The sequence below is a fragment of the Archocentrus centrarchus genome, chromosome 10 (genome assembly GCF_007364275.1).
Source record: "Archocentrus centrarchus isolate MPI-CPG fArcCen1 chromosome 10, fArcCen1, whole genome shotgun sequence".
NCBI classification, from domain to species: domain Eukaryota; kingdom Metazoa; phylum Chordata; class Actinopteri; order Cichliformes; family Cichlidae; genus Archocentrus; species Archocentrus centrarchus.
The window spans coordinates 32013725-32027228 of record NC_044355.1 but is presented as its reverse complement, the minus strand read 5'-3'; the positions used below and the strand labels follow the sequence as shown (position 1 = coordinate 32027228).

The following is a 13504-nucleotide window of genomic DNA, read 5'->3' as shown; positions in this document are numbered from 1 at the left end:
GCATTTAGAAACATTGCATTTAAAATTACCTGCAACAAAATGTTACTCCCTTTATGCTCCCTCCTCTGTTCTGTACTACTAGCTAGATGCTGAAGTACCACGACAACAACTTATAGCCATTTGCACTCGGTCCGGCCCCCTTTTAGCCCTGATTATAGCGCTATAAATGGTACATAAATTATATAGTTTTGCCTCTTTAATCTCTTTGTATGCAATAAGCCCTGGTGATGGAGGATACGCCAGTAGGATTGTCCCTTAATGTGTCATTGTTCCTCCATTTAGGCTCAGATTGGTTTGATGTTTGAAGGTGCACTGAAAGGAAATAAAAACTTCTCTCAGATGTTAAACCTAAAGTAACGAGTCTGTTTGGAAAATATAAGAAGTAGAAAGTACAGATACTTGTGTAAAAATGTAGGGAGTAAAAGTAAAAAGTTGTCAGAAAAATAAATACTCAAGTAGAGTACATACTTGAAAATTGTACTTAAGTACAGTAACAAAGTATTTGCACTTTGTTACTTCCCACTTCTCCTAATATGCCAGCATGTCGGAACAGCGTTTTTGTCATCAAACCAGTCAAGAAATTGTAATGTTTGATTAGACATTAATATTCAAAGCAATTTATTACATTTGTGATATAAAGTTTTGCTATAGCTCTTAACATCCACCAGGTCAACAGTGACACGTCTAGTGTTAGAGTTGGAGTTGTTTTTTTGTTGTTTCACATGACAAATATAAATATAGTTTTACACACCTCATCTATGGCTACCCTTAAGATAAAGAAACACAGTATGCCCCCCCCCCCCCCCCCCCCCCCCCCCCAATTTGTCATGTATTGCTGTGTGGCTGGCAGGACACAATATGCAGGATACATGAGACAGAGTGTGAACTCAAAAAGGATGTTTAATGCTGAAGACTCTCCAAAACATTACAATATAAAAAAAAACTCAGGCAAGGAAGGAACCAGGAAATTTCAAACTAGGAATCACAGAACACATGGGGCACACAGCACTGAGGGATGAGGGGACAACCCAACAAAGGGAAAATACAGACAACATTGTACACACCAGGATAACAAGAGGATGGGTAAAAGGTGGGAAGTCAGCTGGGAATAAGTTGTGACTATATGAGGGGAGTAGAACTGAATAGAAAACATAAGAGACAAGAGACCAACAAATTAAAACTGGAAATAACTTAATGGAACAGAACAAAAGAAAAACAGGGCGCACAAGAGTATCATAAGGAGACAACTCTGGGACCATATCTGGCCATGGGGCTAGACTGGGGAGAGTGCAGTGATGGAGGCTAAGCAACTCAGGGGGCCAGCCGGATGGCCAGCAGCAGAAACGCTGGAACCTGGCTGGAAGGCCAGCAATAGAGAAACTCTGGGGGCCAGCCACATGGCCAGTGGCAGTGGGGGCAATGGGACATGTTTGGCTGTAGACCAAAGACAGTGATGAAGACCCTCAGGTGATCTGGCTGGAGACCCGTGTCAGCGAAGTAGGTGGAACCGCTCGGGGGGCCAAACAGGATGCCAGCAGCAGTAAAGACAACATTCCTCAGGAGGCTGGCGACAAAGGAAGCCCTCTGACAGCCAGTGTTGGTGGAAGCGGCGGAAGCGGGTGGCACGGGACTGGAATCCTTGGGCTCAGGTTCATGCAGCTTGGAACCTTCAGTCATGGGCTCGAGATTTTCAGGCTCAGGCGCAGCATGACAAGACAATGGCACAATCAGTGACAAGGCTCAGGGCGTAGCCAGACCATGTCTTTACAGTCATACATGCTGTGGTACCAGGAAGGTACCACATAGTAACTCCATAAGGTAGCTAAAAAAGTGCACTAACCCACAAAGAAATTGAAGACCATTTTCTGTAGCTACATATTATGCTAAATACAGAAATGCCATAGCTGTACATGCTAATGCACATGATAAAGCGCATGGAGTACGTTTTGCTGTTAGCGCTTTCTATGGGATTTTTGCAAAGGATTCAGTGGAAGAGGAAGGATACAGTGCTCTGGGACACGTTGACTGTATGATACATAAGTGTAAATCCTCTGGTTTCATGCTCTATCGTATGTGGTTGCAGTTATACCGGCATTTAAAAGCGGTTAGCAGTTGGGAACGCCAGCGCCCCGGCTGATCACAAGGGGACAAAAAGACAAAAAAAGTCCTTTACAGTTTGTAGTAATCAAGTTAAATAATCTTGATCTCAATATGGACATAAATAATGGTCACCATAATTCTTGTTATCATTGAGAAACTCTAGTTTTTCCTTGAAAAATTGCTTAACTTATAAACAGTTATCAGAAGGAAAAATATGAAATCCAGGCACACAAAAGCAGCTTGTCTTTTTAACACTTAATCACAAGTAAGAACTAAAATTTAAGGCAAATTCATGTAAACCATGAAAAGTGAAAATGCTGAATTAAATATGATTAGAGTACCTTTATTATTATTTCAGATTCAAGGAAATGCTTTTACTCTGGTTTATAGCAGATTATGAAGGTGATGTGGAAACAATAGTTGGGTTTAGTTTGTTAATCCTTATTGTTGATTCTGTGGCTGTGATGAGATCCATTATGGGCAGCTGTTGTGAGGATATGGCAAAATCAAGCCCTTTGGCTAGCACATCCTCTCCTGGTTTATTGAGGACCTTGTCTGATAGGTTCTTTACCCACTTCTTTTGGTTGTCTTTCCTCCAGTAGGGTTTAAATACCTGGGCTTTTCCACCATTTGACTTTTGAACTGAAGAAGATGAGAGGTAAAATGTCTTCAAGAAACTTAAAGAAGTCAAACTCCAGAGACTACCATGATCTGGATGACTGAGAACCTACACATGTACCAGCAAACATGTCCATGTGATCCCACAGTGGGCAGGTTAAGGTGAACTGTGGGGCTGTGTGTATAGGGCAAACCCACACTTAGACCATGTGTGCCCCAAGTGAGTGTGCCCACACAGGGCAGACAGCCCTTTGGGGTCCTAATATTGGTTTCCTATGGACAAACCCACTATGGGTCACCCAGAAAAAACCCTCATGGGGACCCAAAAGGACAAAATTGCTATGGGCTCCACAATGGATAGCCTACATAGGCCCCATCTTAGTTTCCTATGGGGTCCAATAGTGGGTTACCCACATGATTAGTTAGTTTCCCTTAGCAAATTGAACTTCAACCAGACGCTTTTGGTAGCCATCAATAACCTTCTGGCATAATTCTGGCTCGATATCTGACCACCCTGCTTGGCAAAATTGGTAAAGTTCATTTAAATTGGTTAGGCATAGTCCATAAAATTTCAATAAAAACTGGAGCTGGAAATAAGCAGAATAGTTCCCCTTTAAGCATTAATATGGAAATAAAATTGTTGCAACATTTTGAAGAGGAGCTAGTTTTGGCTATTAATACAAATTCAGTGAGCACTTTATTAGCAAATCCTGTACATTGTCCCTGTTATTCATATAATTATCATCTAATCAGCAGTGCAGTGTATAAAATCATTCAGATACAAGTCAGCAACTTTGGTTTATGAATATGTAGAATAAATAATGAATAATAATAATAACTACAGAATGCATTTCCTGAAGAAAATGCTGTGTGAATGCTAAAAGCTGAATGAGTTAATCTGAATGGTTTAAATTGGTGAAATATTTGGGAAACCTGTTGAAACTGCTAAAATATACTGAATCATTCTAGTGGAAGCCAAAGTGCAGAACTACTGAAAACTGAAGTTTGCATACAAAAATTCAGAAGTATGCTAATATTTAATCTGCACTTGATGGAAAATCTCAAACAGGTCATTGATAAATGGGAAAAATTACATGATTCCACACACACAGCCTATGAAAACTCAGACAATTTAGAGTTACTGATACTGAATGAAAGCTCACATGCTTTAAGTCACTTGAAGACTGGACTTGTGTTTTTTAATTGTGTTGTTTAATAATTGTGTTTTTTAATTGTCTACACTCAAAAATCTCAAATCAAAAGCCAGTGTATTTGGAGGCCCAGTCTACTGCTCAGTGTTTGTGTCTGTCTGTGTTTATGTAGCTATGAGAGGAGATAGATAGAATTGATACGTAGTTGAACTACCTTAAAATGAGAAGTTTAAATAGTTTTTAATCCTTAACTGTGTTGAGTTTCTCTTAGAAATTCCTGTGTTTTAGTGGCAAGATAACATATACAGACTAAAACACAGAGAGGCTAGGTTAGATGAGTTGAAATGGTTGCTCATCCACTACAGACAAGTTTGTGTATCTAACCCTGACCTTCATCAACTGAGACCAACAGCCCAGACATGAACCACCTGCCAGCTGAAGAGAAATCCACCAATGAAAATCAGTCTGAAATTTGTCTGCCAATCAGAATGAGCTATCAGTCACATACTTTTAAATCCACCAACTGAAAATAATTGCCCAAAGCTGTCAGTTGGACTGCATTAACTTCTGACCGTCACTCAATGGTAAATCCCTGTTAAATTTGCCTGCGTCTAAATCTGAAACTGTAGCTCCTATCAAAATACTTTTTGAACTGTGAGGGTCACAAGGACTTGTTCTATACAACAGTGTGTTTTTTATATTCCTGATGTCAAAAATGTGGTCACAGGTGTGATTTGAGACAAACTCCTCCTTAAAAATACAATGTCTTGGCAGTGTCTTTTTTTTTTAAATGTAATTAGAAGTTACACATGTTCTTTCAGCTGTGATGAACAGTGGTTTCCAAATGCTCCCAAGCTTTTAGTCTTTTAAAAAAGAACAGGTGTGTTTTAATAAAGAAGAATTCTGGTTTTAGTAGTTAAGAATGAAATCTTGCATTTCTTTTATGTCTTTTTATGTAAACACATGAGTCTAGTTTCCTCAAAAATGGTAAATGAATGAGTTTGACTGTCACAGTACAACTCAGGATCGCACATACTGTATATACAAACCTGTGTGCGTGACAATGACAGCTGGAAAGTTACCACAGCTGATGGCTTTTCATTTCCCTAAACCTCTATAGAGTGATAGATTCAACATTTTGATAACAGACTCATGCTGTTTCAAAATTGTATATTTGTATACTTGCTATTTTGAGCACATAGATGCATCCACACTATGATGGACTTTTAACAGTCTGAAACTTGGAACAGTGTACACATCTTGCCATTAATGGTCACCATCTCATAATGAAAAAAGATGGATCAACAAACCATTTACAGCCAGTAGTATGTTTTCAGTACTGCGAATGACGCCAATTCTAGCTAGTCATGTCACAGATTTTTTTTTCAGGTATGGCAGTAATAAACACACATTTCTGTGGAGTTAGATTGTCATCTTAACTTTAGAAGAAGTGAGGTCAGAGGCACGGAAAGTTGCAAATGTTACGACAGTTGGAGTCAAGGTGCAGCAGGGGGCACTCACAAGATATCCATCCAATCATCCATCCATCCATTTCTTATCTCGTGCAGCGTTGTGGGAAGACTGGAGGATATATAGCTGTCATAAGGAGAGAGGTGGGGTACACCCTGGAAAGGTCACTAATCTGTCGCAGGGCCAACACATACAGACAGACAAGTGTGGACGCTCACATTCACACCTACAGTCAATTTAGGATCACCAATTAACCTAACCTCATGTATGTTTTTGGGCTGTGGGAGTAAGCAGGCATACCTGGAGATAACCCAAGCAGACACAATGAGAACATGCAAACAATTCACAGAAGGGCCCCAAACTGGATTCAAATCTAGGACCTTCTTGCTGTCAGGCAATAGTGCTAAATGGTAAATGCATTAGTTCTTATATAGCTCGTGTCTATCCTACTTGAGCACTCAAAGCGCTTTATACAACACATTTGCATCCATCCAGGCACTTTTTCTACATCTAAGTGCATTCACACATACATCAGGAGCAACTCAGGGTTCAACATCTTGCCCAAGGATACTTTGGCACACAGACTGGAGCAGCCAGGAATTGAACCACCAATCTTCTGATTAGTAGATGACCTGCTCCACCTTCTGAGCTGCTAAGAGTTTCCTCCTCCCAGGTCGTTAAAACAACAAACCCAACTACGGAGTAAGCAGGGTGAGAGAACGTCCAAAACTGCCTCTCACTGCGACATTTAAACTCTTTTTGACAAAACTGTGGTGGAATTCAGACAGAGGCTCTATAAGAGTAGTAAAAATTAGGATTGTGCCGGGACCACATTTCACAACAAGGTCACATGCAACTTCTCCTGCCTTGTATTTTGTGAGGATTATAAGCAAGTCATAATTTTAAGTTATCCAGAAGATGTTGCAGAAGTGATAGCAGCACCAGAAATCCCATCAGAGTTCAGACTCTGAGGTGAGCAAATTCAGCTAAAAGAAAATGGGTGAAACAAGGGGAAGAAGGCAGCAGGGGAGAAAGGAAAAGGAGGGAATGGAGCAGGCTGTACAAATTGCCCCCAACAAGATAAGGGCATGGAAAACATGAGAGCTGGTTGTCTAACCATAGCTGGACCCCAGTGGAAGAAGTTCAAAACAAGCTCTTGTGAATTCAGTGCTAATTCGCCAGTGTCAATACAGTATAATTTATAAGTATCAGATGGAAACAGCCATCTTCCTTCTCACCAGACTAGCAGATTACCAAGAGCAAGCCTTCAGACACACCCCAACACTGGCAGCCATGAAGCTCATGACAGTCCTGGTGAATGTTGCTCTAAACTTGACCATCAACATGGACAACACCCAGAACCAGTATGAGGCAAAGGGGAATAAAATGGTCATTAAAAAGGCTAATGACAGGCTGGAGCTTCCTGGAGCTCTTTGCATTTTTGCAAAGAAAATGTGAAAACGTGAAGAATACAAAATTCAAAGGAGTGTTTGTTCGTAGATCAGGATTCAATAGCAGAAATCATGACAATCTGTATATAAGAGACTGCAGTGTGGATGAAACTCTATAGTGATGCCTCCCTCAGTGACAGCTGAAGTATGTGGGATGGACGACACACACTGCATGTACATAATAATGCTACCAAAAGTCAGGCACTCCTTCAGTTCTCAGTCAGCACATTTTTCTGTAGTTTGTTGTTGATCGCGTGGGCAGTAAGGGGACCAGGATCAGTCTGTACAAACGCTCAAACTGTCCAGTTGTCTCATCTCTCCGCCAATCAAGCTTATTTGTGGCACTCAGGCATTGTCCAGCAGGACTGAAATCAAAACACTTCAGGGCCAAGACTCGTCTAAGTGCTCCAGCATAGCAATGTCCAAACACACACACACACACACACACACACACACACTTGCTGAAATGTGGCGAGAACAGACGTTTTGAGGACCGCAGCTCCTGGCTGCCCCTGTCTTGCACTGACCAATGAACACGGTCCAATCCAATCGTGGTCCTGGCTACTGTAACCTTGGAAAGGCCACAATCTGCCATGGCTGTGGCTCCCTGGCTCCCAGCATACCTCACTGCCGGCAGACGAGAGGGGATTCCAACTCTCTGTTTTGGTTGCCCTCCTCCGCTTGCTCGCTCTCTCTTCCTCTCATGTTTGTCTATGTCTCTCTCCCAGTGAGTGGATTAGCTGAGGTGTTGGTTGGAAGCAGTGCATCAGTCAAGCTTCATTAGTATGAATTTATTCATGCCCATATGTTTTCCCCTTTCTCCTTCTTCCCCAAATCCTCGTCTTCCCTCCTTCCTCTTTTCTTTATGTCCTTTGATCAATTCCTCTGTTTGCCCACATATTCCTTTACTTATTCCATCTCGTCTTTCCATTCTCAGCTCATTCCACCCTTCATCCTCAAGCCCTTACAGCACCCACCCCTACCTCACTTCAACCCCTCAGTCCATACCTGCTGCACATTTCATCTGCCTGCCGCTCAGCTGCTGTTGTCTCTCTGAGGAGCTTTTGCTTGTTTTCCTAAAGTGATTTTTTTGTTCTTGAATTTGAAAGGTTTCACTGCAAAAAGCCAAGTATCTGTTCTGGCAGTTAGGAAAACATCAAGTTCAGAAGAACAGATGACTGCTTTTAGTTTTAAATGTTATATTGCCACAAAGGATGCACTCAAATGTGCAGTGTGGTGAGATTTTAATGTATTTTTGAATTCTATCCTATTAATTTTCTCATTTTCAGAAGGATCCATTTTGGTTTTGACAGTTATCTGGACAGTCAGAAGTTATAGAACTTTTTATTACTGAAACAGTTATAGCACTTTTTCATTTACAAATCTAATTCCACCTGGTAATTATACATACAAAACCATCTATCTTTGCATTTATGCCTTTGATAACACTTTGATAACACAACATGATTGAGTGCGCTGTGACCGTCCAGAGCGCCGGTGCTCCCAACTGCTAAATGCTTTTAAATGCCAGTTGAATTGGAACCACACTGTAAACCCAGATTTTGATTCCACTTAAAAATATTGAGTTCATATTACTTAAAATTGCCTAGAATGTGAACATTACGTGTTAATGCTGAGTAGACTGTACTTTTTGATGGTCTATCTTATTGTAATCATGTGTTTGAGTTCAAACAACTTAATATCATCAAGTTTTGCACCTGCTAAAAATCTAGTTTACACCAGTTTTAACAGACTGGATTAATGCGCATCTGCATGGTGGCATGATGGTTAGCAGTGCTACCGCACAGGTAGAATACCATCTAGAAGGTCTGGGTTCAATTCCGGCTTGGTCCAGGCCTCTTGCTGTTTGGAATAGTTGACATTTGGTGTTTTTGTTCACAACCTTCTCTCGTATAGTTTTTTATTGTTCCACGGACAAATGTTATTTGTAAATGTTAATGTACCAGCATTCAGCAGGGCTGAGTTTTATCATGTTTATTTACCAAATTTAAACAGACACAGTTCAACACTGTAAAAAATATTTGTGTTACTGGGCAGTGTGGTGGTTAGCACTGCTGCCTCACAGCTGGAATAGCTGTCTGATAGTCTGGGTTCAATTCCACCTTAGCCCAGGACTCTTGCTGTGTGGAGTTTGTATGTTCTCCCTGTGTCTGTATGGGGTTCTTTCCACAATCTGAAGATATGCAGTTACTGGGGTTCGGTTAATTGGTCTCTGTAAATTGCCCACAGGTGTGAATGATTGTCTGTGTCAGCCCTGCAAAAGGCTGGTGACCTGTATGGGGTGTACCCTGCATCTTACTGCCTTGTCAGCTGGGATAGGCTCCAGCCCCCACCACCCCCACACAACCATGAAAAGGATAGGGGGATTGATTGATCAAAAGACATTTTATTTTTTCATGAACTATAAAAGATCAATTTGGTCAATTAGAACATACAATTTAGTTCAATTGGAAATGGAGTAGTGCTTACTTAACAGGCTGAGTTAAATGAACTGTTTCATTACTTAAAAAATTTAAGGCAACGAGTTACCTTGGTTTTTTTAAGTAGATTCAACTTATCTGGGTTTACAGTGCACATACGATAGAGCAGTAAGTCTTTTTGCATATAAAACCAGAGGATTTACACTTACATATGATGCATTCAGTGTGTCCCAGAGCGCTGTATCCTTCCTCTAATGGGTTTGCAAAAATCACATAGAAAGCACTAACAGCAAAACGTACTCCATGCGCTTCATCATGTGCATTAGCATGTACAGCAATGGCATCTCTGTATCTAGCATAACATGTAGATACAGAAAATGGTTTTCAGTTTCTTTGTGGGTTAGTGCACTTTTTTAGCTTTTTAGATTTCCTTCATACATATTATTATAATGAGGGTTCTGAAGACTCTATTGATGTATAGTGAGTTGAAATATTCCACAAGCTGGTACCACAGCATGCATAACTGTAACGATATGGTCTGGCAGACTTGTTCTATTATAGGTTTTAAATGGCTGTGCTGCTTTTGCCTGCCCACAGTTGTTGTGCATTACAAGCCACTTTGAAATCCACCCTCAAGCTCCCCCTTTCATGCTTATTTGATCACCTGATTTAATTAATGTCATCTATTGTAACTGATGCCTTCTCTGTTCTCTTTTGTGGTCTTGCTCCTGCTCTCGATGCCCTTGGTTTTCCATGTTTGGACATGGAGCCGGTTCTTCTAAGCTCCTAGAACAGCGCTATACTGCTAATTCACTGCAATATGGATTTTGTCTTGATTTTAGGGATTCTGTCTGAAATACAGTTTAGTCATCATTGTGTTTCTGTTTATAGTTACAGTCAAAAATTAATGGAAGAATTCTTCATACAAAACTAATGTCCATATGTTAGAGGCACAGTAATATTCTGAAAGCGTGAATCAATAAAATGTTATGCGACAGATATCCTTAGACAGATATCCTTAGTCTAGGTTTTTAATGTAAGCATCACTTATTTAAATGAGGAAGCTAGAGACGGCAGACAGTGAACGAGCTGCATTTCTTGCTGGAATTCTTTGCCTTCAAAGATGTACTGATGTACTGTCCCGCCAAAGCTGCACCCACAGTGTGGCATGTTGTCCTGTGCATCAACCAAAACTTTGGTAGTTTCACCTTTCTATCACGAAAGCAGGTTGGAAAGAGAATTAAAAACAGAAGAATTATTTACACGAGCATATAACAACCAACATAAAATAAATCTGACCATGTGCTGTTCCAGCTTTTCTGCTGCATGACGAGAGGCTCGCGTAAGAGACTATTGTAGCTGACGGCTGTAAGAAAAAAAGTGTCAGTATACTTCCAGTGTTTTCCCACAGAATAGTTATTGCAATGGTAGCTGAGACAGAAGGTGCATGCGTGCGTGTGTGTGTGTGTGTCTGTGTGTGTGTAGATACAAAGGAGGTCCATTCACACTTTCTTCAATATATTTTAATAGTACTATATCAGCTGACTCTCCAATGAGTCTCACCCTGCAAACTGAGTCTTAGTCCATGGACTTGGACTACAGCTGGTAGTCGTTCACCTGTTTGCAGGTCGTAGTCTACAAAGCATCACAAAGGCTGCTGCCAGTGCCACCATCCTGCAGTCCAGGATGGTGGCACTGGCTAAGTAATAAACAGTGCTGAAACTTATAAAAAAGCAACAGGACTGACCATCTCTGAGTTTGACACACACACACAAATATATTTTGTAAAATATACTCAGGCTTTAATGTACCTGAAACTGATGAGGGACGCTGTGAAAGTAGGTCATTTTAAAATTCTACACAGGGCCATATTTTCCCTTCATATGTCTACATACTATCAGTGCTTTCAAGAAGGATGCAATGATTGCATCAATATACTTCTGAAACCGCGGGTTCATCTCACCTTTGGGATGGATCTGAACTCTGGGACAGAAGGCAGAATTATATATCTTAATAAGAAATCCTATATTTTTAGTCTTTTTTATGTGTCAAATGGCGCTTTTGTCGTCATCAGACAACCACTGTAAGCAGAAGAACAAAGCCTGGACATGTGCTGGTCCTAAAAAGAAGCCGAACCCTTACTTCAGTTAGGTTCAGAGAAATATTAGCAATGTTCTTGAGGCTTTTTCTGTCCTTCACCGATTCATCCTAAAAGAAGCAGATCAAAAGGAAAGGTCATAAAACTTTCAAAAGATAGTGACTAAGAAAAACTGTTGACTGGAGCTTAGCAGGAAGAAACCTTCTCAGCTGGTCCAGTTGGATGTTTTAAATCCGCAGCCTTTTCTGACTGTCAAACATCACGCGTGGATCTGCTTCAAGATTAATAAACACAGTTCTTTCCATTTTTAGTTCCAAAAGCTGGATGAATATAAACACCCTCAAACTAACAGCCCATTTTACACCTTCTGTGATTGTCACACTAGATGATGAAAAGTTAAAAATGACTCAAACAAAATCAGTCAGAAATAAATGAATACACAGAATGAGCCAAGATCAGAGGCACCGTTTCAAACACATGATAATAGCATATTATTATGAGCAGAACAACAATCCACATAATAAACTACTGTGGGCCTTGGGTTCAACCAGTGTAATTAAATATGGGCTAAATAGATTTAACTTAAATAATTATCTGGGCCGCAGCGCTGAAGTACAAATTCACTTCTCCAGTTTCAAATGATATTTTCTCAGTTCACCAGACAGAACACATATGATTTGACATTTTCCACTCCTTACCACGACCCACAACATGCCACAATTTTTCCACACTGTAAAATGTGAAACAGTGTAAGCTGAGAAATGCAACAGCAGTTTTCACTCACACTTTGCTCCCTGGCAGGTGGTGGACAGTGAGGAAGAGGAGGAACTGACACAAACAGAGGATGAGCAGGAGGGTGATAATGGTGGCCAGTTTGACGTCATCCCCCTCTACTCAGAGAGGGCCACCATCTCCAACCTGGGTTCGTCTGGGACCGGGGGGTCCACATCGCTCATTGCTGGCCCTGCCAAATCCATGCTACTGCTCCTCGTTTTCCTGTCAGCTTCCCTCAGCTGGGGATAAAACAGAGGACGGAGAGAAGATGCACACACACATGCACATGCACGCACTCTCTCATGTAAAGGACTCGACAACTATTCTGGATTAATTGCTGTAAAATTATAATTACAACAGTGAAAAAAATTGACTTTACCTTTTGTCTGTAGCATCCCCTCGACCCCTGTATTCTGCCCTCTAACTCTTTATTTGAAAAATGGCACTTTGTTCAGTCTGACTGGAGGTGAAATGGGATGTTGCTGTCTTAAGAGTGCAGGAGACCTAGGTGTGGTAGGGTTCACATACTGCCATCACTCAGTAACCATAATATAGCTGTTCATATCACAGGTCTAGAAGAATATTTTAAAAGTATTTAGTTTAAGCAAACACATAGTAGCAGCAGTTCTGTGTCCTGTTATTATTTTAGACAGACTTCCCTGCAGATACAAACCACATTAAGAAGGTTTAGCAGGCTGTTACATATGTGGGCATACCATACCACAAGCTAAAATATGCTACGCAAATAATACAAAAATATTTTCTTCTAATTATAACAGGTCATTTTCCCACCTTTATTCTGAAGCCATTCACAAATCCATGTATTATATTTTATCACAATAATGTACGAACATTTTAGGAAATAAATGTTAGCATTTTTGCTGATGGCGACATACAGTCTAATTTACTGTTTTGTTCTTGACTTTTTCACCCCCCCCTGCACACACACACACACACACAACCACCACCCCCCAGTTGAGGAGGCTTTGTTTTTGTTGCAACTTAGTTTATTTGTTTACCTGTCGGCAGGACTGGATAAAATCTGCCGAACCAGATTGAATAAAATGCCCCAGACATGCTTAATTGTTCTTACTATAACCAAACAAGTTAGAAAAACAAAAGTTGAAATTTACGCTGTGTTATTATTGTATAAACAAATGTATTACAGAAGATAAGCGCTGTTTTAGCCTGCTAACAAACTTAGCTAATGCGGCTAAAAAGAGCATCACTGTACAGACAAGCAGAGTGTCAGGTTTGACTCCTTCAAAATTAGCTAATGGGTACAAAATGAATAGATATCCACAGACTGCTAATTCATCTAGCTGCTACAGATATAATAGTGGAGTCAGAATATTCATTGCACCGATACATTTCATATTAAAAGCTGCTGGGCTCGGACTC

General features: G+C 40.6%; 1 protein-coding gene across 2 annotated transcripts in view; it reads left to right on the top strand.

Moving 5' to 3' along the window:
• Positions 1-13504, top strand: part of LOC115786999 (GDNF family receptor alpha-4-like) — a 100338-nt gene that overhangs the window by 68376 nt on the left and 18458 nt on the right. Inside the window, exon 8 of one of the 2 annotated variants that reach the window (XM_030739545.1) lies at positions 12131-12251. In XM_030739545.1, coding sequence (XP_030595405.1) covers positions 12131-12251 — 121 coding nt within the window. Of the gene's footprint in view, positions 1-12130; positions 12997-13504 lie in introns of those variants that run through there. The other variant, XM_030739543.1, reaches the window with a different exon arrangement.